The sequence below is a fragment of the Phoca vitulina genome, unplaced genomic scaffold (assembly GCF_004348235.1).
Source record: "Phoca vitulina isolate PV1807 unplaced genomic scaffold, GSC_HSeal_1.0 scaffold17, whole genome shotgun sequence".
NCBI classification, from domain to species: domain Eukaryota; kingdom Metazoa; phylum Chordata; class Mammalia; order Carnivora; family Phocidae; genus Phoca; species Phoca vitulina.
The window spans coordinates 5,791,509-5,818,771 of record NW_022589720.1 but is presented as its reverse complement, the minus strand read 5'-3'; the positions used below and the strand labels follow the sequence as shown (position 1 = coordinate 5,818,771).

Below are 27,263 nucleotides of genomic sequence, written 5' to 3'. Positions count from 1 at the left end.
GTAGCTAATACAGACAGCACGGGGAGCCTTCATCACCTGCCTGAGGTTGGTGGTACCTTCGGCCATTTTCATCAGGCTCTTTGTTCCTGGGTTATTTCACAGAAACTCAAAGACATTTGGGGACCCTGTTCAGATATGGTTGCATTTATCTTTACATGTGTTAAACACCGCATTTGTGACTTAAAACTCTTCCCTCAGATAGGAGGGATATTGCTGATTTTCAGACAGCTAAGGCTGGAATGGGAAATTTCTAGTCTAATACACCTTGTAGGATACCGTGAGAATGTTTCTTCTTTAATTCTTTAGGTGAAACGCTTAAAAACCTGAAGGCAGGCCAATGTTTTAAATAATTTTACTCCTTAGCAGGTGCGAATGTTCTTGAAATACATTTATTTTTTTAATCCCTCAAAATAGTAGGGACTTAATTTTTTTTTTTTTTTACCCCTGATTCTTCATTTATCCACTGCTTCCTTAGTTCTCACTGATACAGTTTTTTCTATTATTGCTTTCCCAATTTGCATTTGTCATTATACATTTAGCTCTGTGTGTGCTTGGGCCATGTTGATCACTAGCTCTACACACCTTTCTTAAAATCTGGGGTCCAAATGAGGTGTATCTTAGCACTTTAGTTAAATTGCAGTTAAACTGTAGTGGTAAAATGGAGTCAAATTTGATTCTTATTAATCAACTTCAAAAATCCTCGACTTGCAGCAACCAGACTGGAAGCTAGGATCATGCACTGGAAAGGATCCGAGCTTGAGAGCAAAAGGCCAAGTAGTCAATGCTCAGCAAATTGTAGTTATATTTATGGTTGTTGTTCCTGAACTATTGAACCGGGTGGGTAATAATACCAAGGTGGAATGAATGACGTCAGATGCATGAGTTACTTATCGAGAGAACCTGGCAAGAATAAAAAGCACTACTGCAATATAGTTGAATGGATGTAAGAAAAAAACCCCAAAGAAGTGGTATGAAGCTTGGGTTGTCCTGGAGAACAGTGAGGGACCAGACACCTGGGTCTGGAGGGGCCTTGTTCTGCTGCAGCTGGGAGATGGGCAGCATGGGAGGAAATGCCCCCCATGCTGAAGTGAGGGCCTACACAGCTCCACTCTGGAGGAGAGCTAGGGGAGAAAGAGGCCCTACATAGTTCTCCTTCTGGATCTCAATCTCATGCTCATTACATGTTAGTTTTCCACGTCCTGTGATTCCAGGAATGGCTCCCTGGGAAGCAGATGAGGACTATGGCAGACTTGGAAAGCAGGAACTTGCACTATTAATTAATTAAGGTGCACATCAGTCCCTTGTGATATTGGTGACTGGCTGACCACACCCCAGAAGCCCATCATTCCTGATGGACAGGAAGTGCTCCCTTCACTGAGGCCCTGGCCCTGCCAAGTCCCTCCTGAGGAATCAGGTCTTGTATCAAGAGCCCACTGGCCCTACCTTCAGTCTTACCACAGAGCCGAGGGTCCTGGGCTCTGGGGATGCCAGGAAACCTGACCATGGCTTTCCCAGAGAATGGACCCCACTAACCACCTCTCTCTCCTTTGTGACGGAAGGCCAGCCATACAAAGCAGCGCCATGACGGACAACAGACTCCAGTAAAGTGAAGGAGATTCTACTTCCTTATCTCCCTGTGAAGGCCATGAGAGACAGCGGGAGGTGGGGTGGAGTGGGGACTCCATTCACAGTTTCAGAGGAGATAGGATTTTGGGAGGTGTGAGCTCCCAGTTACAAAGGTCCCTAGGCTGGCGAGCCGCTCCCCGGACTTGCTGAGGAACAAGAACAGAGCAGCATACCTCACGTTGGTGTGTCGCTTGACATACAGGTTGTGAAAGTTGTTTGTGTTTTCCATCTGGCCGGCTTTGGGGCCCTGCAGCCTCTGGATGATCTCGGCTTTCATTTCCATGGCTATGTGAGCCGGCAGCAGGGAGAGCAGAAGCCGCTCCTGGAACAGGGTGTGGGAGGAAGACCAAAACATTTCAAATCATTACGGTAACATCCAAGTCATCTCTGAAAGCATCACGGATCTGCAGAGGGTCCAAGTGGAGGACTCTTCCAACAAGTTAAAATATGGAGTGTAGAAGGACATGTTGAAAAAGAATTCAAAATTTCTAAGGTCAGCATGTGTTATATTATTTATTATTTATGGAGTTCTAAGTAAGTGTTCTTCAGAGTGGAGAATAAAGGTAAGCAAAGATATTTCCTCCAAGGATACTACTTATCTACTCTGATTTTAAAGCAGTAAAGCCGAAATGATATAAAAATGCCAGAAACCTATGGTCAGTCGAAGATAGAAAACACTCATTTTCGCCTGCCTGTTCATTTGGGAGATAAAGTACAAGCTTTATTGCATTTCAGAAAGTCAACAAATATTCCGCACATCCTAAGTAAGATAGTCAAATATTTTCAAGTATTTCATTTCCTGTGATGACCCCCCAAATCCCCTTTAGTGATTCTAAACTGTTACAAAGACAGAGTCAGGAATAGCATCTGTAAAATGTCTGGTATAAGAGACTACAGGTGGGACACATGGAAATGATAAATTATGAGCTTTTCTTGTATTTTTGGTCTTTAAATACAGCAAACAGTAGCATGTAACATTACACTTATTTTAATATATGCTTACTTTAGTTAGAGTGACATTTGCAATTTTTTTTTTTGAGAAAAAGTATCAAAGAAGGGCAATCTTTGAAACTTTGTACTCATCTTTAGTTATTTTAAACATTAATTTATTGTAGCAGTGCCTGGGTGGCTCGGTCGGTTAAGCATCTGATTCTTGGTTTCAGGTTGTGTTCTCAGCGTTGTGAGATCGAGCTCCACGGTGGGCTCTGTGCTCAGCACAGGGTCTGCTTGAGAGTCTCTCTCCCTCTCCCTCTGCCCCTCCTGCTCATGCTCTCTCTCTCTCTCTCTAATAAATAAATAAATCTTTAAAAAACTAACTTATTATAGAAAATATCATATTCTTTAGGTATTGTGCATTGAGCATCGTTGATTAAAAACATTTGTTGAACTAAATATTTTCTCTGTGTTGCACATATTTGTCTCTTTTTTCTTTCCTTCTTATTCATTCATTCATTCATTCATTTATGCGGACAAAGTGATAAGAGAATACAGGGGAGGGGAAGCTGGTCTTTGCTCCCAGGTTTAACAGGGCTGGTATCGCTTTGGGCTAACCCTCAGGGCACATCATTTTGGTGGCTGCGGGGAACATCCACCGAGGGAGAGGGAAGGCCTGGAGTGCATCCTGATGAAGATGCAAAGACCCTCCCCAGCCTGCTCCGGCAGAAAGAAACAGGTGCAAAGCTAATAGGAGACCGAGTGGGTACCTATGGGGGGGATCTCAGTGCATGGTAGAGTGTTTCACCAGGAATTGGCATAACTGAGTGCTGGTCATTTGTTCCATCATTCATTAATCTATTCACGCATTCAGAAAACATCCATCATTGCCCATTAAATGCCAGGCCCCATAATAAGCACTAATGGTAGATGCAAAGAAGAGTGAGTCAACATTCCTGATATCATGTTGTTCATAATCCATCAGGGAGCCCACACACAGTACACCTGCCATCAGATGAAGCTGGAGGAACAGGCTGGTGTTTGAAGGAAGCCACATGCCTGAGATGTGGGAAAAGAGGAGGGAAACTAATAGTCCAGGAGCACCTGCTTTTCATGTGAAACAAATGAGTCAAAACAACACCCCTATTTGATTAGTACTATCACCAACCTCTTTGCAAAAAGAGGCAGTTGGGTAGATGGCAAGGTGCTAACAGTCGTCATAACGTAAGTGCTGATACTGATATGACAAAGGGAATTTTGTTGGTACTTAAGAGATTAAGAAGACACTTCTTATTTAATAATTATGTTCTTACTTTTGTTAAATTCCCCTTGAAGTTTCCATTTAATTAAAATGAAGAAATGGAAAAACCAAAAGTATTTAATAATTTAAATGTCCATATATACATCTGAGAAAATATAAATTAATATTAATTTGTATAAAATAATGAGGATAGTGTCCTGGGTGATCTAAAATATAACAGAAATTAAATCTACAATGGCATTAACACAAAAAATGAAGTGAGAGTAAATGGAGTTAAAATGTTCTGAGGTCCTAGGATTATATGGGAAGTGGCAAAGGTAGTAATTTATAGTAGAATGCAGTAAGTCAAGAATGGATATAATTTCTACATTAGCAACAAAGAATGAAAGGATATATGACTAGCAATAAAAATAAGATAGGAATTCTTATTAATCCAAAATAGTCATAATGAAGAGTCAAAGAAAACTTAAAACAGGTGAAACAAGCTGAGAATAAGTTATAAAATGGCTACTATTGGCCTATTATATCAGAAATTACATTAAGTGTAAATGAACTAAATACTCCAATTACTTGACTAATACTGTCAGATTAGATTTTTAAAAAGATAAAATGTAACTCTACTCACAATAAGCACATCTTAAATATAAGAATACAGAAAATAAGATACCAAAAAAGGTAAATTATGAAAACCTTAACGAAAAGAAAGCTGGTGTAGCTAAATTAATATAAAATAGACTTTGTAGATATTTCAGTCTTCAGGGAAAGGATGGACAAGTCCACATATTTTCTAGAATTTTTTTTTTTAGAAATTTTTTTTTTGAGAGGAGTAAATAATAGTTTTTGCTATGGACATTGGACATACATCTTCAAATGTGGTTCCTCTCACTCACAGAAACTGGTGATATAAAAGGAAGGGGGGCCTTGTGCATTGCTTTATTGCTCAACTCCTGGAGGAATTCCTGGAAAAGAATATTTGCTCTATAGTTATTTGTTGAATGAATGAGTGACCTACTATGCATTTTATCTGGGACACATCAAAGACAAATCTAATTTCAAAGTTTCTGTTCACTGTCAGTGGTGACCAGGGTGGGGACCTGGGGACCTGGGTAGACAGTGCTCATGTTTTAAAGTCATATTAATGACCTTCTTGATCACAAATAGCAGGCCTAGGCACAATCCACACCCGTGGTGTTCACACAAAGGAAAACTTGACTATTCTGCAAAATAAAGGTAGTGATTACTTTGGGTTTTCCTCTCTGGAAGACTATCACACTGTGGTTATGGGCCCAGGGAATGGAGGGAAAGAGTGAAAGACTCATGCAGAGGGAGGAGAGACCCCAGTTTCCTATCAACAGGCTGCACCTACGGAGAAAGAGCACATTCCAAGTTCCCCCATGTTGGGAAATGGCTGGCGAACATTGGTAACCACTTGAAATTACATTCTGATTTTATTCTGATCCTAAGCTCAAATTCCCTTCTGTTATTCCCCAACTTTCACTAATGATCTCTCACAATATAGCAGCATCATGTTAGTTTAAAGTGAGGAGGTGAGTTCAAATTTTGGACTTAAGCAAAATGCTGAAAGAGTAGAAAATATGCCTGACTGCGTGAGACGTCTCAGCAGGCAGCCAGGGGCCAGGATAAGCAACACCAGGAGGATGGAAAATACTGAATTCAATAATGGAATAAAAAAGCAAGTAATATTTGGGTTTAGTAAAGAAACAGGTAGCCCCAGAAAAATGGACCCATCTGGAATTCAGAATACCAAGAAACTACTAATGACGTGAAAATAGACGTTCAAATTTAAAACTTGAAAAGAAGTCTGTGTCCTTGTTATGCACAAATTGAGAGGTTGGTTTATTTGTTTGATGGCCTGGTGGTGATACAAGTCTGTTCTCTCTCCGATCTAAGAACCCATGTGGAAAGATAATGGGATTTATGGTTTTTTTTTTTTTTTAAAGATTTTATTTATTTATTTGACAGAGAGAGACACAGCGAGAGAGGGAACGCAAGCAGGGGGAGTGGAAGAGGGAGAAGCAGGCTTCCCACGGAGCAGGGAGCCCGATGCGGGGCTCAATCCCAGGACCCTGGGACCATGACCTGAGCCAAAGGCAGACGCTTAATGACTGAGTCACCCAGGTGCCTCCCCCCCACCTTTTTTTTAAAGATTTTATTTAAGGGATTTATGTTTTAAATAAATGACAAACCCTTTTGAAATCTTGATATCAAGACTCATCATCTATTCATCTTTTGCTACCCATCCCCCAAATACATAAATTTGCTTCTTATCTTGAATTCTTCCGTGTGCTGGCCTTTGTATCCAATAGGATGGTTAGACATCTGAAAAGTCTAGAAGTCATAAAACACATGATATATCCAAGGAAGTATTTAAGATAGACAGACTTTGTCCCTTAAAGTTTGGGACTGAGTTCCACTACGGCAACACTTACTTAAACCCATTTCCACAGGGTCTGAGCACACTATACATACTAAGGAACACTGTGTGCGATGGTCACTTTCTGTTTATTGATTGATGTATTGGATAGTTGGGTATAAGACCAAAATGTTATAAAGGAGTCATTATGTTAACAATCTATTTCAACAAATAGGGGAAATCTAGTGAGGAATGTGTGAAATTGCCATCAACAATAATCAGGAGGCCTATCTGCTCATACTCTCAGATGTGAATAGAACAGCCCTGGACGGGAGCCAAGGGAGGTATAGTGCTCTGAGATGCCACCAAACCTCTGTCATCATCAAAGCAAGTAGACACGAGCTATGAATTTGTGAACTCCTGAAACAGTAACAAGGAATGTTAGCATATACCATGTAACAGATTATAAATCTGGACCTAGGCTATCTTTTTAGAAATCCTAGTGGAATCTGTGTGTGTCTACAGACAGGTCTGGTTATTGGCTTAATTTGATTAAAACCAAGTTTGTATTCTTTCTGATGGTGATGGATGAGTCAAGGGCCGTGAAAAAATAAAATTCACCGGGCCATAATCCTCAGTTTATCGCGTTCTGCTCTATTATCTTACGATGACTACCTGTGTGTGTGCCTGGATTCTGTGCAGTCTTCTGTAGGGTTTAAAACAATCAGTAGCCTTTCCCACTGTTTACACTCACTTCTAGTCATGCTTCTTGTGGCCGGTGCTGTCCTGTCCATGTTCCCTCTGCCGTCCTTGGAGGCTCCCTGCAGCTTATTCCTTACAGTTTCATGGGTCTCAACCAATGAGGGAGTAACTGATGGATAAGTACCCCAGCTCCGGCACCCACATCCCTCAGCAGGAAGATCTGAGCACGCACCACATTTCCCACTGAGGGTCTCCAGCAAGACTGAGCCGCGGATGCCACCGGTGCTCCTTCCAATAGCTTACCTCCCTCCCCATCCACTCCCTCACTCTGCTACTTGTAACTACCCTCCAACTAAGTGACTCCACCCAGAGCCTTGTCTCAGGGTCTGCTTGGGGTAAATCTAACTGAGATCTTTCCCTTCTCTCCTCCTCATATATTCTGTAATAAAAGTAGGCTAAATCCCAAAGTTAGCCTTTCTTCAAGGACAGAGTCCATGAACAAAAAAAAAAAGAATCCAATATAGTAATTCTCTTTCAGGCCCATAGCTTCATTTAATGACCAAATGTAAATTATGATCTTTATTTTAGACTCAAATGTAGTTGGATGACTGGCTTTTTATAGGTAGTTTCAAAAATACAAGATGTGTGTATGTGTGTGTGTGTGCGCGCGCGTGTGTATATATATATATATATACATATGCTGTATAAGCCAAAATTTTCTTTCTTTTTTCTTTTTTTAGTGTTCAAGAATCCATGTGAATTTAGACTGGAATTGAGATTTTAGTAACAGCCAACCAGACAAATTAAAGAACATGAGGCTTCCTTACTACCATGCTGTTCTGGCACCAGTAGTGGAAGGCAGAACTTCGGATTAGAGCTCATGAATGGGGTCCTTGCTTTGGGGTCTGCACATGTCCTCTTGGTGATGACAGCATTGGGCAAGAGGGTGAGCCTCAACTAAAAGCCTGTACTGAAATCTGTAAATCAGTACACTTTTAAATTTATCTTTTTTTCCTTTACAAAATGCTATACTCTGCAGGAAAAAAAAGCCCCATATTATAGCACACGTGATAAATTTCAACTCAATTCATAATCTGACAAGGTTAATATTTCCATTAATATTTCAGGTTTTTGCTAATGTAGCTCTGTGCCCTGCCAAATCATCGGAAAGTGACCCACAAATGTAAGTGCTTAATATACGGGTTGTAACCTAGCTACACTCTCCCTCCAATACACTGGAAAAATTCCTTAAGGGGATTTCTGGAAAATCAAGTTGTCATTAGATTGACTGATGCATACCATTACTACTTCTTTCTCTTCCTAGAAAAGACTGTGTAATGACAGAAAATCTGACTAATTCTAGCTTATTCAAAGGTTATCTGATAAACAACTTGGCCTTGATTTGAGGGGTCTATCTCAACACATCCTTTTATTAAACCTCCAATTATTATTCATTAGCATTTTTTTCCCTAGAATTTGTTCTTTTAAATTGTGCCTCATAGAAGAGCTACAGAGTTAGTAAATTTCAATGCACTGTTGATCAAAGTGTAGGACATTTTGAGCTCCAAAGTGTTTCTAATATAATGAAACAAAGCACATATTATAACTTTCTACTTTTATGCTAGCCTGGAGATTATTTTGGTTGATAGGAAAATCCAATTTAAGCAAAGAAGACTTGTACTTAAATTTTGAGCTAGGATATGATAATGCATGTGATGCCTTGTGCCTTCAATAAGCCATGCATGTAATAAAAATTAAAATCTGCTGAATTTTTCAAAGGAGAGGAAGACAGTGACATGTTCCTTTTGCAAGATGGAAAATTTTTTTCTCTTTCAAAATTCTTATTTCTATTTTGTTATTTTAAATGGCAATTCAATTACATCAGGATGCCAAACCAATGCAACGAACAGAAGGGATATTGTTACAAATGTTTCTCCTCCCAACAGAAAGTAGCTATCAGAATGGAAGACACCAGATCCCTAAGCAGCCACAGGGTTACATGTGGTGCTAAGGAGACAGATGATGTCATTCAATACTGCCCTGCCATATGAAAGGACAATGTGTCCGTTCAGGAACAAATGCTGAGAACACCGTACTCGGAAAACACCTGCCGGGGACATAAAGATATGTCAACACCTTCCCCAGATCATATCTTCTCTTGCAGCCAGCTTCATGTCTGTTGGTCTCAGAAAATAAGCATCCTCCATTGGCACCAACCTCCATCAACAGCACATCCCCAAAATTAAGTTCTAGTAACAACTGCTACTGTTGCTGTTTCCTATTGTTAAATTTAGCTTGTTTTGTTTAGGTTCCTCCTTAAAAATCCTGTTTCACATCAATTAACCAGAACACACTGAATACTCTTAATATTTTAAAGGTCTTGTTTCATCTTTTTGTGATTTTTACAAAAAATGCAGTCATGAAATGGACGTATGAAAGAGAGTAGCAGCACTTTGTAGCAGAAACCACACCAACATGGAATAGGACGTGGGTTCCTAACCTTTTTCAGCCACTATCTAGAACACCTCAACCAAATCACTCCAGCCTTTGAGTCCCAGTTTGGTTGTCTAAAAAATTTGTCTATTGAGCTAGGGGAGCTGAAGGTCTCCATGTCCATGTGAATTCCTAGAATTTGATGGAACCACAGGAGGCCCTTTCCAGAATTTACTTCTCAGTGGTTTGGAGTTGGGCAATCGGTGACATATAGAGGAAAGAGCCCCAGTGCTCAAATCTCAATATGGTGGCAAATACTGTCAGAAGGACAATGAAGAAGGAGGGACCACTTGGAATCTTGACAATGGAGACAAGAGGAGACTGAGCCTGTGCTAGTTCTTGAAGAGTGACTTCAATGAGGGGGAGGAGGATGAAGAAGGGCCAGAAGTTCTGGTGTGCCATATTAATGGCCCATGTTGGCGTACAGAGGGAAAGCCTGCCTGTTTATACTCCACAGTCTAGGAAAACTGGAATGCTTTGTGCAAATTAAAACCAATATGCACTCGACGAATCGCCATTTCCTTTTACAAAACACTAAGTCCTTTCGTTACATGCTTATATTGTTGCCTCATTTTACAACCCTGGTCACAGTCAATCTCATTTGAATGTAAACATTTTTTACCAAAATAAGGGGCAAGCTAGGTATAGGTCTCATTCAGAGGGGTACAGTGAGGTGGTTGGTGTTCACCAGGGAGTCAAGACCAACTAGAACTTGTGTCTCCCGACTTCACTGACCAGTCTTTCCACTCGCTCTGATTTTCGAGCTCAATGAGATGATGGAGGCGCTTTTAGAGCACACATCGTTAATAGATGGTACAAGAATGAAATTATCACTCTGATGTGATGACTCTCTAGTTCAGAGAAGTTGGAGAACAAAAGGGCCCATCAAGTCAAAGTATAAACTGTGTTTATAGTCATGGGGGACGGTAAATGGATACTTCTAGACTTGAACTGTTTACAATCCACTGTCAATTCAATTCTCAAAAATAGAGCTTCTGGTGAGAAAAAAAAAAAAAATCACTGATAAGGTAGAAATATTCAGTCCTCAGGTAGACAATATGGAGGTTCTAAGATAAGAGGCACAGCTCTGTTCCCTCGACCAGCCTGCAGGGCAGGCCACTGCACACAGCGCCCAGACCAAGATGGCAGGAGGGGTCCATGAGGATCATAGGCACCTCTCAGGGTGGGATTGAGCACAACACAACTCAACACCAGTGCTGCTGAATCACCCAAAGGAGGTCTCATCATGCAAACAGACCTCCACTCTCACACAACATAAAGTAAAATAGTAAAGTGCTCCAGAGTGGTGTTAATTCTGGTCTGATCGGCCTTTCAGAGATCATCTGCCCACAGGCAAGGAACACCATCCAGCCTGAAACAGGTGAAGTTGGTTGAAGAAAAGAATGTGGAGAAAATGTGTAAAGACTGACCACACTTCTGGATTTTTTTTCTTTTTGGGGTGCGGGGGCAAAAAAAACCCCCATGATGTACAGGTGGCCGGAAGATTTCTCCTGAGAAGAAGGAAAGGTGGAGATGCCAATAATACTGTGGATGGAAGAAGATAACAAGAAATAAAAAGAAGTTTTGTTGGAATTGACTTGAGGAAAGACTGCAAGGAGTAAAATGGAATAATTTAATGTTCAGATGCAATCCCTCAATGAACCCACACGCTAGAGACGACTAGATACCCAAGGCAGTTCTATGCACGAAACACTCGCAGTACGCTGAATTATTTTTTTTGAAACAGGTGTTGACCCTTTGTTTCCTTGCCCTCTTCACTCTAGGCTTGGCCATGGGCCTCAGTCTGACCAGTGAAATGTGAGCAGCATGATGTGTGCTCCTTCTACACACAACTTTAAGAGCCAGTATGGGGCTCACCATGTTCTTGTTTCCCTCTGCTTTGGGGACCAGCAGTGTCCCCGGTAATGGCTGCTGTAAGCCCGGGTCCCATGCCTGGCACAAAATGGCAGCCCACTGATACTGGACAAACACCAGTGAGCAGGCATTATTGCTGCCAGCCACTCTGACTTGGGGTCGATTTCTGCCACAGCCCAGTCTAGCTCTTGAGATAGATATAACACCGCAGGGCCATGTCCGCTGCCCCACGCGTTCAGTCCTTGTGTGCACAGGATTTTCAAAGCATGGAACATTTCAGTACTAATCTGTGTTTCTTTTTTCCATGATAAAAAACAGGAATGACACGTCTAAAAGATGTTTTTCTAACTAAAGGCTGAAGTCATCAGAATCTACCTATTCTTCGTGGCGGCAGATGTCATCCTGCACACAGAGCGTTGTGGTCTCTATTCTCCTATCGGGGGTGCCCTGGCTGAATACAAAAGCTATGGGGTTTCCTCAACCAACCGCATGTCCCCATACTCAGGGACGCTGGCAGTGCAGGGTTTCACAGGGACGTTCACAGCATCGGCCGGGACAAGGACAAGTACCCCAGTCTGTCTGCTAGGCGCCGAGCGAGGTCCTTGCCTGACGGAGGTGAGCCTGCAGGTTCACTCTGCTTAATCCCTTGGCAGAGGGGATCCTAGTGTGGAGCGGCCTGCTCTGCCTGAGCCCGGATGCTCGGATTTATGAACCCAGATGAGCCTGTAAGGGGGTGTGAGAGACGAGGCTGGCTGCCGGGGGCGCACAGAGCTTTGGAGGGAAGACTCAGTGCCTTCAAGGCTGCGACCAAGATTTGCCTCAAAAAAGGTCTCTCAAGTCACATTTGGGGCACTCAGAATTGTTGATCGAAGAACAACATGTGGAACACCATGGACATGAACTTCCTCCTTGTCTTCCGAGGAAATTACTGAGCTGCTCAACTTGAATGCGGATGCTGTGCTCTTAATTCCCGATTCTTTTCCGCACTCAACAAATATTTATTGGCTACCTTCCACATACCGGTTCCCGTTCTGAGTGCTTTGTAAGCATCATCTCACTTAATGCTCCCCAAAACCTAATCAGTGAGCAAGTCTTCTTTTGCCCATTTCTACAAAGAGGAAACTGAAGGCCAAACAGATGGTGGAGTCAGGACTTGAACCCACAGAGCTGTAGTCCATGGTTAGAGCTCTTCTTAACTGGTCTCCTAAACTGTACCCCAAGAGAAAGGACAACCCATAAATGGGCAGATGAATAAATAACAGCTTCGGCTAGTGACAGGGAGGGGGCTGCTCCCCATGGCAGTTTCTCGAGTTGTGGCTAATTCCCCTTTATCTTTGGGGGGGTGAATGGACCTTTTTCCAAAGGCTGAATGTGGAGACTTGAACCCCAGAGCAAAATCGCTTTTGGGGTGAGCCCCATCAGTCTCCTACACCATCAACAGCCCTCAGCCTCTTCCCACCCACCCAGTCCGAACCTCCCCCCACCAGAAGCACCCCCCAGACAATGCTGGGGCATAGAACAAATCGCAGCTGATATCAAAGGTTGTCTTTGAAAAGGGAGGGAGCTGAATATTCTGGAAGCAACTGCTTGACATTTCTCTTATGGACCCATGATTGGATCCTGAACCAGGCACTTCCTTTTTTTCTGCTGTGCATACAGAGACGAGTAGATGGCATGGAGAGGGGACCCAAGGACTCCCTAGCGCTGAAGTCGACATTCCCATTGCTGCTTATTTGTCTTGAAAAATACAGTGCCCTGATGCCAGGCTCCAGAGAAAAGCCTCCAAAGACACAACCCGGCAGGTAACACCCTTTAAATAATGTGCCTGCCCTCAAACATGGGTTGTCATCTTGGGCAAGGACGCGGTTGATACCAAGAGATGTGCCCACAATTTCTGCACACATCCTCTTCTCCAGAAAAGAAGAACAATGAGGGAAGACAGATAACAGAACTGTACTAATTCTCATTCCGCGCATCAAGCAATGTCCGAAGCTTCCTCAGATTTAGTTAAAGACGCAAGCAGCAAACAGTCCAGCAAAATCCCCACAGCAAAAAGCTGAAGGGCCGTCACATCCTAGAATTTTATTAAAAGGAACTCAAATGAAATGCCTGGGGTTGAAACTCAAGAATAAAGGTTAGCCTTCTGGCTGCAGTTTCTGGACGGTGGCTTGGTACATACCCGGTCTATGTAATCACATTGCTGACACAGTCATATTTAAGCTCTGTCTTTGTCTTTAGAGAATGCATTCTTAGTAACACTGCAGATTTTCGTTCAGGTATTCTCCCACCTAAGTCTCATGCATAGTTCTGTCTTTGGAGACAATCACATTGAATATCAGCTAAAAAACAGTGATTCTTTTTCAAGACCTCATATTTATTGCTACCTGACAAAAAGGAAGTCATGGCTTGGAGGTTCCATAATTTAAGAAAAAACATGTTGCAATACACCTTACTGCAAGTTACGTGTGATGATAACTCAAGTTTAAATCATACAGGTAATGCAGTAGGAAACCTTGACTTAGTGTGTTTTCTGACTCATTTATTCTGAGCATATATGTTAAGGACACATACAAATTTTAAGTTCATAGGAAGCTAACTGGCAGCCTGTGGGCTGAGCCTGGGCAGGCAGACAAGCTCTGATCAGCTTGTAGAGGGCACACATGGGGTGTGTGTGTGTGTGTGTGTGTGTGTGTGTGTGTGTGTGTGTGTTTAGGTGAAGGAATTTGAACAGGTACATCTGGCAGTTTCATTGTATACATTTACCTTGTTGGCATTTGGGGCTGGACAGTTCTTTGCTGCCCTGTACATGATGGGATGTTTAACAGCATCTACCCCACAGACTGAGACTAGACTTTCGTAGCTCGTAACTGGTGAAATGCCAGTAGAGGCCCCATCCCTGTCTCAGACAACCCACACTGCCTCCGGCCACTGCCCAATGCTCTCTCCTGAGGAGTGGGGAGGAGGCTGGAAAGTTCCCCTGGTTGAAAACCTTGGCTCTGAATCGTAAGACTTCCCCTTTGGAACTCTAACCTGACTACTTTTGCCCTATTGTCCCTGGCCTTCCCTTCCTTCCCACCCTGGACTCTGGATCCATCACTTCAATCTTTTTCTTGTCCCATCCTTCCAGAATGGGAGAGCACACCTCTCTAGGGTGTCCCTTGGAAGAACACCATGACTTTTGTTCACGTGCCATTGGCCAGAGGTCATCGTAAGTCTGTCCGTCTCTCTCAGGGATGCTGGGACATGTCTTTAATCAGGGTGGCATGTCTCCTTACTATAGGAGAGAAAGGATACTGGGAGACAAAATAGTGGTCTCTGTCACAGGCAGGGACTGCAAATGCAGCATTTCCACAACAGAAACCATCACCTTCCCTCCTCTTGTAACCTTACTCCAGTTAAAAGGTAACCATGCAGAAACCTGCTCTCACCCTTGGTTACTCTTTCCCTCTTACCATCCTGTGTCCATGAAGCTGCGATTCCTGTCCTTCCCACTATGTACAAAACTTGCCCCTCTTCCTTGCCCCCCATCCTGTTCCCAGCCACTGCTGCTGAGGAGTGTCCAACTTGGACAGGTGTCGTGCATCATTCTGGCACCCAGCGTTCACTCTTGAACTCTGCTGGAGCCATCTGTTTACTTTCCTGCCCAAGGCTGCAGGTGTTGGTGTGCCCGAAGTGGGCTTTCTTTGGTATCATATCCCCATATGGGACACCAAGCTGACAGATAGGAGACACTCAATAAACATTTGTCAGATACAGGAAGGAAGGTGTGAATGTGCAACTAACAAACACCTCATTACGCTTTAAATCAGATTTCCTCTGAGTAGCTCAGTCAATCGTCTGGTGTTTCAATAATGGAAATCTGAAGAATATCCTGGCCTCCACTCTGTCACTCACTAAGTGGACAATGGGAAAACTATAACTTCTTTGGCTCTCAGAGTCCTCCTTGTAGGCTGACAGGTGTTTGAATAGATTTCTACTGTCATTTCCACTTTTAGATTTCTTCCACTCTGGAGGGTATCAGAAAGAAGTGGAAAGACATCCTTGAGTGTGGCAGCCAAAAAGAGATACATTTTTTTTTTTTTTTTTTTAAAGATTTTATTTATTTATTTGACAGAGAGAGAGATAGCGAGAGCAGGAACACAAGCAGGGGGAGTGGGAGAGGGAGAAGCAGGCTTCCTGCCAAGCAGGGAGCCCGATGTGGGACTCGATCCCAGGACCCTGGGATCATGACCTGAGCCGAAGGCAGACGCTTAACGACTGAGCCACCCAGGCGCCCCAAAAAGAGATACATTTTGAATTTTTTTTGTTTTGGTAATTTTTAAAAACCTGTGCTTTTCTGCACTAAAAGAAATGACGGGAGAATGGATATAATAAATACGTGTATGTGTATTACGTATGTGTGTAACACATGGGTATATATGTTTACACCTACAGACGTCTATACACCTCTAGATATAGATTCAGAGACATCTTTTGATTGGGTCACGGTGCCCGGGAGTTGGCGTGCACGCACAGATTTCCAGGGCGGCTGTGGAGAACCAAGGGTGGTTCTATTCTTTCATATATTTTTTCTGAAGGTGTGCCGAAATCTGATCTTTCTAAAGCAAAGGAAGTGGCACTGCTGTTTTTTATTCTGCAGGTAGAAGGCAAGTGCACATGTAAACGACTTGGGGCCAGGCTCCTGCTGCTGACTCCTGTGCTCGGTGTGATGCAAGGTGCACAGCTCAGAACAGGGCGCGGAGCCACAGAGGAGAGGATGAATAACTTATGAATTTCAGCCTTGCCAACGTGAAAAAGAGGGCGGGTTTCTTGCCAGGAATCAAAAACTGAGATCAGCGTGGGAACGAAAGTCACGGCTAATGAGAAGAGAGGCGATATTACATTAAAACATATTTATTGATTAATTTGAATCACAACATCAGCCTATAGAGGCTTGGGAATTCTCAGCTTGGTCATGCCAATAAGCATATTTGTCAGGCGGTAAACAGATTTTTAAGAGCACTGAAGGGACAGGTGATGAAGCTGATATCTGATAAAACACCACATCCTGTGCAGTGATTTCTAAGGAAAATCGCACGCTGCCCTCCCCCGAGCCTGTGCAGACCTGAGCTCAAGCCTGGATTGGATCAGGAATATACTTCAGTTATCTACTGCTGCCAAATGAATCACCCCAAAGCTAGTGGTTTAGAGCAGTGATGCATTTTTTTCATCACGATCCTGTGGATTGGCGGGGTGGTTCCTCTGTGGTTTCGCTGCGGTCCAGCCACGGGACTGCACTCACCAGGAGGGCTGGCTGGCTGGAAGGCCCACCATGCTCCCAGCCACACGGCCGCAGCTTCTGGTAGGAGGCTGGGCCTTGGTTCTCCTCCACACAGTCTCTCATCCTCCGTGAGGCTGGATTGGCTCCCTAATGGTGATCTCAGGGCAGTAGCCCCAGAAATGAGAGGGGACCTTCAGGGCTTTATAAGGCCTCTGCTCCAAACATCCCAGAGCATGACTTCCCATGTTCTTTTAGAAAAAGTGAGAAAGAAGCTTGTCCAGATTCAAGGGATGGCGGGGAATGGCGGTGGTTTTCATCGGACACAGACTGGGTGGCAGGGCCGTCCAGCATTCACGGATCCAAAGGTTAAATAATTTTTGTAGGCTCTGCATGCTCAGGCCATCTCCACGAGCAACCCCAGAGCCCAGGCTCAAGTACCGATCAGGGAGATCCTGGATTCCAACTTGACTCTCTGTGAATTCACCGCGTGTCCAGCTCTACACACCACTTCTCTCTCTTCTCTCTCTTGTCCAAACATTGGCTCCGGGCTGGACTTCCACTCCTTAGGCGGAGACCGGGGAGGACGGGCTCTCAATGAGGATATGAGGTGAATGCTACTTCGTCGCCATCACTATGTCCCCATTTTGGCTTCCACCCCAGATCAACACTTAGCAAATAATTCTTAGAAATGCCTTCAAACCAGTAAGACACACAATGGAAATTCAGCAGCTGTCCACAAATGCAGTGAGTCACTTTCAGCTTATTTTAAGATCGTTTCAGACATCAGTCTGTATAAATTAGCTCAGACAATGTGGGGGGCGGAGGTTTCAAAGTTAATGTTGACTCCTTGTCACGAAAATAAAAATAAACAAAAATTGCGTAGGATTGAGATTTCTTTTAATAAACAATTTTGAAAGGAAAGGAGAAAATTAATGGAGTGGCATTCAGATATGTGTCATGATTCAGTCTGAAGTGGTCCACTGAAATATCTGGGAATGTTCTGTTCTCTGTTCAGTGATTTTACTAAAATGCTTTTCTGGTAGCTGATAGAAACATACAATACCACACTACCCAAAGCAAGATGTTCTTTGCGTATAATATATGCAATTATGATTGAGCAGGATATCTTTAAAAGAAGCAGCCAGATTTTCAATTCAGTTGACGGACCTTAAGATTCTTACTCAACTTGGATTCACAATCGAGAAACTCACATAAAATAAGATGTCGGATCCTCAGTCATGCTTTTCCTAATATTGCAAAACTATAAAAAAAATCGGGTTTTAAAGGACCATGCATTTAAAAAGTGAAATAGAATTATGTACTAACTTTCCATATCACAATTGCCAGAAGATCATAATGATAGTTACTTGTGTTTACAAATGTTCCACCGCAGCTGAACGGTTTTGTCCATAAGACCGTGCACCCGCTGGTTGTACGTTGCTGACGGCATCCACACAACAGCAAAAACAGTATTCATGATATGAGATGGCCCCGGGAACTCAGCTATCCCTCCTGCAGGTCTAAAACTTGTCCAGGATGTTCAAGGTCCCAGCAAGTCCCCCTACAGGACTTGCCACCATTTCTTTCATAAGATTCCAGAGAGATGGGTCTGCTCATTTCTCCCTGCATAATCTCTTCCGTTATACTCCCTGTGCCGCTTTGTTCTTCTAGAAGATCTACCCTTGCCCTTCATCTTAAAGGGGGCAGAGAAGCCTCTTCTGAATGGGGTTGCTATGGGATCAGAGGAAGAGATGTTTACAAAGGGCTTAGAACAGTGCCTGGCAGGCAGGAGGCCCGTGCATATTAGCCTCGGTGATAGCAAAGTCCCCTTTGGCTGGTACAAACCCGCGTGCATTGTGCTTTTCTCTGAATTAGGACTGGTTTCATAGCTGGTGATGCCCACTGTCATTAATTATTCTCTAGCTCCTTCACTTACCCTGGTTTGCCCCACTATAGTCTCATTGACTTTGGGGGGGGGGCGGAATGGGCAGAGATAATGAATTTTATTTACATATCCTTTGAAATTCTAGATGTCTATTACACTCATCAAATGATCAGTAATTATGATTGCATTTGTTGATGACTCTAAGTAGATGAATAAGATAGGGGCTCAAATTTAGGTGTCACATTAAAACCAGTATGGGGCAGAACTTCCCTCCCACGATACCTAATAAAATAGACCAACATTTATAAAACCAACAAAGAAATTTCACCAATTACAGCAATGACACAAAAAAGGGCATGACTCAGTATCATAAACTCCAAAACCAATGGCCAGGAAGAGACAGAGAAGATTCCAGAGCTGAGCGTGAGGTGGGGTAGGCTTGGGTCTTACTCTGCCCACCCCTCCACGCAGTCTCATGGAGGAGACAGAGCCCAGAGAATTCTTGCTCGTGCCCACAAACCTGAGGAACAGCAAACTTATTAGTTCGCATGGAGATCACGGCACGGAGGAAATGGTATGATGTGCCATCTACTTTAAAGGGTGTTCCTTCTAGATCCCAGATAAATTAGGGAAAATGCCCACCACCTCCAAAACTGATACCTCGGGGAAGAGGGAGGAGTAGTGGGGTCAATCCCATACCATAGTCGGGGGCAGCTGGAAACAGATGCGTGGAGGGGTGGACACTATTCTTAGGGTCCCTGCAAGTGGGGGACAGAACCCTGGGAACGGTCTTTCCTCCCATCTCATCCCGCAAGGACAGATGAGGTGTAAAGAACAGAGAGTACTCAAGTCCTAGAGGATGTTAAATTATCGAGGTGGGCAGGGAGCCCAGAACAGGTGCTCAGGGAACAATGGAGCATCCTTCAGGATACGACCACTGCCCCGGTGTCTGCCCTCCGTGGATTCACCTGTGAGTCTCTCTGGCTACTGCGGACTATCCGGTCGCAGCTTCTCCCGACCCCCCACCTCCTGCTCATCACCTATGGCCTTTGCTGGGGGGCGTCACTCCACAGCAGTGGCACGAAGCCGGGACAGTTCTGTGCCCTGACTCAGGGGTATGTGGTGGTACCCGGAGACACGGTCGGCTGTCACACTGGAGGATGCCACTGGCCTGCGGTGGGTGGACGGCAGGGACGCCGCCACACGTCTGTCAGCGCACAGGGCAGTCCCACAGCCAGGAAGGAGCCAGCCCCGGGGGCCGGCACTGAGCCTGAGAACGCCCGGAGTGCCCGGCATCCTACTTTGTAGCCTGTCAGTTACCTTGTATATGTTTAAAGTTCCGTTTTGCATAAAAAGGCGACAGAATAAGTCGGCTGATAAAATCACATCATACTTCTGGTCCTCTGGGAAGCACTGGAGCTTGCAAGCCTGGGAGAATCGCCCCGAGTTACACACACAGAGGCAGAAGCAGGCATTTTGTGCAGAATGAGAAAAGAGACTTGCCACCCTGAGTCGTGTGGGCGCGCTCGGATCCTCGGGGGTTGCAGGAGGGATGGAGAAGCAGAGCCGCAGAGGGGGCCCCCAAGCATGGCCGTATGACACGGACTTAGTGTGCAAGGACTGCTGGAACAAAGCACCACAGCCTGGGGGCTGAAGCCACAGAAACACATTTGCTCACATTTCCAGAGGCCACAAGTCCAAGGTCAAGGTGCCCCAGGACTGGGATCTCCCGAGGCCTCTCCTTGGCTTGCAGAAGCTGTGCCTTCACCTGGTGTCCCCTCTGTGCATGAGAGATTGAATCTCTTCTGCTCAGGACACCAGTCAGCCCGGATGAGCGCCACTGCACCTCAATTTCACCTGATCTAAGTACTGGAGTACTGGAGGTTATGACTTCACCATATGAACGTGGGGGGCACAGTTCGGCTCCTGGGTGAAGATGTCCTTCATTAGCAGGACAGAGAAGAAGGAGGGGGTGATACGCAGGCCCCCACGTGGCTGCCCTGGCCCATGAGCAGACAGACCTGCCCTGGCTCGGTCTCGCTCAGACTTCTCCACACTGCCTCTTCATCTTGCTACCTGGTTAAATGTTCTCACGGCTCCTTAAATATTCCTGTCTCTTCTCTAACTGTCCTGCCCCCACTCCCCACTGCTGCCCCCTCTGGGTCCCTGTCACCCAGGTGCGCCTAAGCTATGCAGCAGGAGCGTCCCCCGGGCAGCATCCGAGGCTCTCGGCTTGGCCAGGAGCCATCCCCTCCGTGGAGGCCTGGGATCCCAGCATCCTGGGCTTCACGGTGAGGCCCAGGAGTTGCACCCTTGGTTGGAACCAGCACGTGACCCAGAGCCTCCGTCCACAGAGTGTGGGGCAGGGGCGGGCGACTTCTTTCTGCAAAGGGCCAGGCGATCCATAGCTCAGGGGTGTGCTCCATCCAAACCACTCAAGGCCACCATCATGGTGGGAAAGCAGCTGTAGACAATGTGCAAACAAACAAGGATGCCTGGGTGCCAAGACTTCCCTAGTGGGAACCGAAACTGTAATTTCATATACTTTTCAAGTGTCAGGAAATATTACGTTTCTTTTGATTAAAAAAAAAAAAAATCACGTTAACAATGTAAAAAGCATCCCTGGCTCAGGAGACTGAACCCAAGCAGATGGTGGGTTAATGAGATTTGGCCCTTGGGCTGCAGTTTGAGGATCCTGGCTTAGAGAAACCGCTCTTGGAAATCACACTTAAAGGCATGCCAGACATGTCAGAATTGTCACTGACAACCGAAGTAAGAACAACAAAGGGAATATCATTCCACCAAAGGGCACTGTTTTATGATTTCGGTGATCTGTCTCTCATCTGTTATTCAATGTGCTGGACTTTCCAATAAAAGCCTTCAAGTAGATCTCCTCGGAAAATGCCCATTTCCAAGTTCTCTTTGGGTTTTCCGCTGAAAAGGAGGGCACAGTGGCTCAGCACCCAGGCTCGGGTGTCCAGGCGTCTGGAAGCAAATCCCAGCTCCCCCACCTGCTCGAGTCTCGATGGTACTGGTTTACGGGGGGATGTGGCCACATCCTGGATTTAAGCGGCTGGCTGCCACGGAGGTGACCATGTCGCCGCATGATTCAGGACAATGATGGGGCAGTACCGTCACCGCACACCAACCAGACGACAGGAATTCATGTCTGAGCTGGCCACTGCTTTGCATGGGGCTCCTAACCTTTCTGGGCCTCGCTTCCCCACCCCTGCACCCAAAGTGGAGGGGCAGGCCTAATCCCAGTCTCCTTCTCGCTATAGAAGCTAGGGAAGCAATCATTCCAGAACACTTATTTTTAGATTAAAAAAAAAGTCAACTTGAGTTTAGCTGCAAACAAAAGTATCTCATTTCCCCACTCAATAGCTAATTCTCTAGCAGTCAGAATTCAGAACACATGTTGCTTGATTTACGGTGGCAACCAGTAATTTGTGTGAGAAAGACTTAATTTAGAAGAACGCACATGTCATTTTTTTTCATAACCAAGTAAGAGTTACAATTAGTTTGATTCATATGCTGTCACGATGCCTCCACCACACGCACAGTGAACAATACAAAGTTTTTAAGGCAGCTCTTTGATAGAGAGGGCTATTTCTCAGTTGTGTAATTAATACTAAACATAAACCCTCCTCCATTTTCCTCTTGAACGTCTCATGCCCACTCAAGGATCATCTCCTATGAGGGGATCATCCAGTAGGAAAACCACTGAAGAGACTCACTTTTTACTGAGTTTTGCTCTGTAATGCTCTACTTTTGGGAAATTGCCAGAATACATAAAAGCGAAAAGTCCAAAATAACAGCAAAATTAAAAAAAAAAAAAAGCCTCAAAATTTCCTCCCATTTTTACCCACTTCTTAACACATAGCAAATTTAAAAATAATATCATTTAGGGGTGCCTTGGTGGCTCAGTCGTTAAGCATCTGCCTTCAGCTCAGGTCATGATCCTGGGGTCCTGGGATCGAGCCCCGCATAGGGCTCCCTGCTCGGCATTGAGTCTGCTTCTCCCTCTCCCACTCCCCCTTCTTGTGTTCCCTCTCTCGCTATATCTCTCTCTGTCAAATAAATAAATATAATCTTTAAAAAAATTTTTTTAAATAATATTTTATCAAAAGCCAAATGACTCAAAATGTTTTCCAATGTTTGATTTAAAAATTTAAGGGACACAAGAATGGATTTAAAAGGAGAATGGGTAGGTGTTCATGACTAAAGAATCAAGTGTTCATGATTCCTTGGGTTCTAGTCACAAAGTTCTTCCCATGCTTATCCCCTCAGTCATACTTGGAAGTTAAGTAATTAAAATCACATAAGGACTGATCAGGAAGAAATAAAAGAAACTACCCACAGATCAAATCTTAAGAGAAGTTATTATAAGGGACATGGCATCGTGGATAAGGGATAAATGGAGTTTATTTTAGAATGCGTGTGGGTATATGTTTCATATGCCATTGAGAAATATACTCTTGGTACATAAAGCAGGTCTGTGCTTTCTATTATAAAGTTAAATCACAGGATAATAGTATCCTGTGATTTCAAAAAAGCCATTCAGTCCAATGATATTTTGCCACAAAAATGAATACATCAATTATTCTTTTGAAAAACATGATCCAGGGGCGCCTGGGTGGCTCAGTCGGTTAAGTGTCTGCCTTCAGCTCAGGTCATGACCCCAGGGTCCTGGGATCGAGACCTACATCGGGCTCCTTGCTCAGCGGGGAGCCTGCTTCTCCCTCTCCCTGCTGCTCCCCCTGCTTGTGCTTGCTTTCTCCCTCTCTCTGTGTCAAATGAATAAATAAAATCTTAAAAAAAAAAACAAAACAAGATCCAATGTCTTGTCCATAATACACGCTCAATAAATATTGGAAGGATGAACATTATTTAGAGATTCCAGCTTAGTCCCATCTACCTGGGTGGCAGCAGCCTCTTCAATTGGATAAACATGGAGCCGTCAGATGAGCTGGAAGGGGAGAGTCGGGGACAGCCATCTTTCACAAGTGACAGGCTTACCTCCCTCAGGTGGCACAGCACTGGGTTGGAAGCCCACAGCTTCTCCCGTGTGACATGCCCTTTCCCAGTGACATTCCTACTCTACACAGCCTACCTTTGGGTTAATTGTGCAGTGTTTTTCATATACTAGGCACTGAAATAAAATAAATACATTAGAAACCAGAACATGTCGCTAGTGAGAACTCCTATGTCCTGAGCGGTTCCTACGTGCCAGGCACTGTGCATGAGCCGCCATGATGCTAGGGCGTCGTAATGGAAAATGACCCAAGCTCTCATCGCCTGCCGGTGGTAGTCCTTTTGTGCTGCTCAGGTTTGACTCATCTTCATCATTCATTCCTTTGGCTCTTTCGGTCTTTGTTCCTTCTAATTCTTTTTCATTGTCTCCTGTTAAGAAGTACCGCTAGTTCAGGTGATTCTCACAAAAACCATGAGACACTCTTATCCTGAGCTAGATTCAGATATGGTTCAACATGTGTTCTGGGAAACCAGCGGAGCTGTGATGGATTCTCATTCCAAAGTCAGTGAAGACTGAACAGGCCACTGACAGACAACAAGCTTCTCATCACCGTTCACATCACCACCAAAATCAGAGCACCTGGCTTCTTCCAGGGCCAGGCGGGTCTCAGGCGACAGTGAAACAGAAGAAAGGCCCTGACAGATGGATTCCCCACTGCAACCTCAATGTCATATATTTTTTTTTTATTTCTCTGATTAAAAAACACCTCTGTTTGCTGGATCATTATTCCCAAATGGGTGCTTATTGTTCTTAATTTCTCCTGATTTCCAGTGATTCCCCCCCACCATATTAGTCAAGGTCCTCCAGAGAAAACAGAATCAGCAGCATGTAGGTTACCTATGTCTGTACTTTTCACAACTTTACAGAGCTCTGTGCCTACATTTATCTATATCTACTGATCATCAATCAATCAATCCATCCTTGTCATCATCTACCTTCAGCTTCATTTTATGGAATTGGATTACGCGATTGTGGGGGCTGGCGAGTTCAAATTCCACAGGGCAGGCCAGCAGGCTGGAGACCCAGGGAAGAACAGGTGTTGCATCTTTTTTTTTTTTTTTAAAGATTTTATTTATTTGACAGAGAGAGACACAGCGAGAGAGGGAACACAAGCAGGGGGAGTGGGAGAGGGAGAAGCAGGCTTCCCGCCGAGCAGGGAGCCCGATGCGGGGCTCGATCCCAGGACCCTGGGATCATGACCTGAGCCGAAGGCAGATGCTTAACGACTGAGCCACCCAGGCACCCCCAGGTGTTGCATCTTGATTCCAAAGGCAATCTGCTGGCAGAATTCCCTCCTCCTCGGGGGACCTCACTCTGTTTTAAGGCCTTCAACTGATTGTAAGAAGCCCACCCTCGTTATGGGAGGATCTGCTTTACTCAAAGTCTACTGATTCAAATGTGAATCTCTTAAAAACACCTTCATAGCAAACTCTAGATGGATGTTTGACCAAACAGCTAGGTACGACGGGCTGGCTAGTCAAAAAGACACATAAAATGAACCATTGCACCACAGTTTTAGACAGCTGAAGTAATGGAACGGGCATATGATAGAAGAAGTACTGAATTTCATCTTCATAAAATTTTTCACTAGAGCTGTTTGTGGAGAAATCTAGGGCATTATATATTGAATTTTGTTTTCTTTTTCTCCAGAGAAATAGCATCCTCAGGCAACCACAAGCAAAGAGGGAGACATCAATCTACAGAATTCAAACCAATCACAGGGCATCATCCTGCACGTCTGGTATCATATGCAGTGGAAGTGGCCCCCATCTACCTGGTCAACACTTAAACGTCTCCTTTCCAATGGAGGGAGGGAGCGTAAACAAGCAACGGTTTCATAAAATCTCCCTTACGCCTATGGAATACTTTAGCTTTAATTAGTATGGTTAAAGATAACAAACAGTTAATTCTAGTGAGTGGAAGGTAATTGTACAAAATTATTCTACATCTAAGACCGTTACTTTATTGCTCTACCCACATCAGTAGAGTAGGTGTTCCTTCTAATCAACGAAATGGCTTCTCCCTCTTGAACAAGAATTTGGCATGCTGGTTTATTATTTCAGAAGAGAATATTATCCTGTCATAAGTACTAAGAGAGGTTGATGAATCACATAGTAAATACTGAGCTATAATTACTCAAAAAAGAAGTGTCTTTTGGAGTTTGGAAGCAGATGAATAGTCACCAAGAACACAGGTTCTCCCATTCCAAGATCTCACTCAGACTAATATTTCTGGATGGTCTGACAGTGGATCGCAGGGTCCTTGCCAAAGCATCTTGTACTTGTTGGAACCTGAGAGTAGAACACGGCATGGAGAAGGCTGATGCTCCTCTTTCTCAGCCACGTAAATCATCCTTGCCATAACACCGTATTTGTTGGAGTTTACGCTTTTCCTCATTAGGGAAATGCCAAGCCAAGGAGTCAGAAGCAAACGTCTCTCCTTCGGATGGCTTGTGACACAGGTGATTAGCTCTTGGACGTCGAACAGGTCTTTCACCCATGCTGGCAGGAGGCTTCTCTCCCTCCCTCCACTCATCCCTTCATATATATGTGATGATTCCACCAAATGCCAGAACCACATCTACGAAACCAACCCTGCCCGCAGGAGCTCTTAGTCTGCGTACAAGTGCTCAGGCATGAAACAGATCCTAGTGGTGGACTTTAGGGTTTTCTTCGAGTTATGTTCCAAGGTGCAGATGAGACACAGGAAGGAAGATCAGTCCAGGGGATGGAATCAGTGAACAGGACCCAGAGCAGGACAGAACGGAGCAGGAAGCTGGAGGGCCGGGTGAGCCCCAGCACTTGGGCTCTGCGGGGCAGCGAAAGAGCAGGGCATGTGGATCCATCCAGACAACTGGGGCCAAAATCCCGATCCCTATGCGCTGGGCTGTGATCCCGGGGACTTCACATATCAGAATCTTACTTCTGTCCTCGACAATATGAGTTCCGCCTACTCTGCGTGTTTTCATTGAAGTTGCTGGTAAAACCACGGAATGTTTCTGGTGCGATGCGGGCACTAAATTATTGCAGTTACCACCCTCCCAGGCAGCCCTAGAGAATGTCATCTTTAATGTGTAGGCAGCACGTGGGCCCGAGGGGAGGTGGTTCCTCTCCCTCCTGCAACCTGGAAAAAGGGATATAAGATTTTCCTCTAGCAATTATACCAAAAAACAAACACAAATAGACCGAGCACAGACCTCTTCAAGAGCAATATGCTGCAGAACGGCTTGGCTTGTAAGAACCCAGTGGAGAACAACAGCAAGTGGGAAAGGGAGCGAGAGAGGAAGCTGCTGATGGTCTCTCTGGGCCATCCAGGGAGAGGCCAGGCAGGCTCAGGACCACCAGTGTCCAGACTGTGGCCGTGTGGAACCCCACAGAGGAGATGCGTGCAGCAAGGCAGCCCTGGGAACCCATCTTTACAGCAATCCCTCTAGCTCCACTCATTCTGATTCTGGCCCCTGGTGCATAATTCATATACAATTAGACAGACCTCCAATACAAGGAGTGTGAACGGACCTGCAAATGTGAGCATCGTGCTTTAGGCAACAGTGGGGTTTCTCAGTGTAAATCCACAGACGATCTGCCTTCTGCTTTTGATGCTTGGTGCATGGGAGTCTGCTCCCAAGAGCGGGTTGCTGACAAATCAGGTGGCCGACCATCCAGATTGAAAGGTAAGCCCTGGCTGAGGAGAAACGCTCAGCCACCATGTGGCAGGCTAGCTTGGTGGACATCCAGGTAGACACCCAGGACATCCAGGGGACACCTGTGATCACTCAATGCAGCAGAAGTGGGGTGGGGTGGGGGGGGAGGGCAGATGGTA

General features: G+C 44.7%; 1 protein-coding gene across 2 annotated transcripts in view; it reads right to left on the bottom strand.

Annotated features, from left to right (window-relative positions):
- Window positions 1-27,263, bottom strand: part of ADCY2 (adenylate cyclase 2) — a 394,262-nt gene that overhangs the window by 118,566 nt on the left and 248,433 nt on the right. For both annotated transcript variants that reach the window (XM_032415329.1, XM_032415327.1), the window contains exon 5: window positions 1,800-1,948. In XM_032415329.1, coding sequence (XP_032271220.1) covers window positions 1,800-1,948 — 149 coding nt within the window. The remainder of the gene's footprint in view (window positions 1-1,799; window positions 1,949-27,263) is intronic.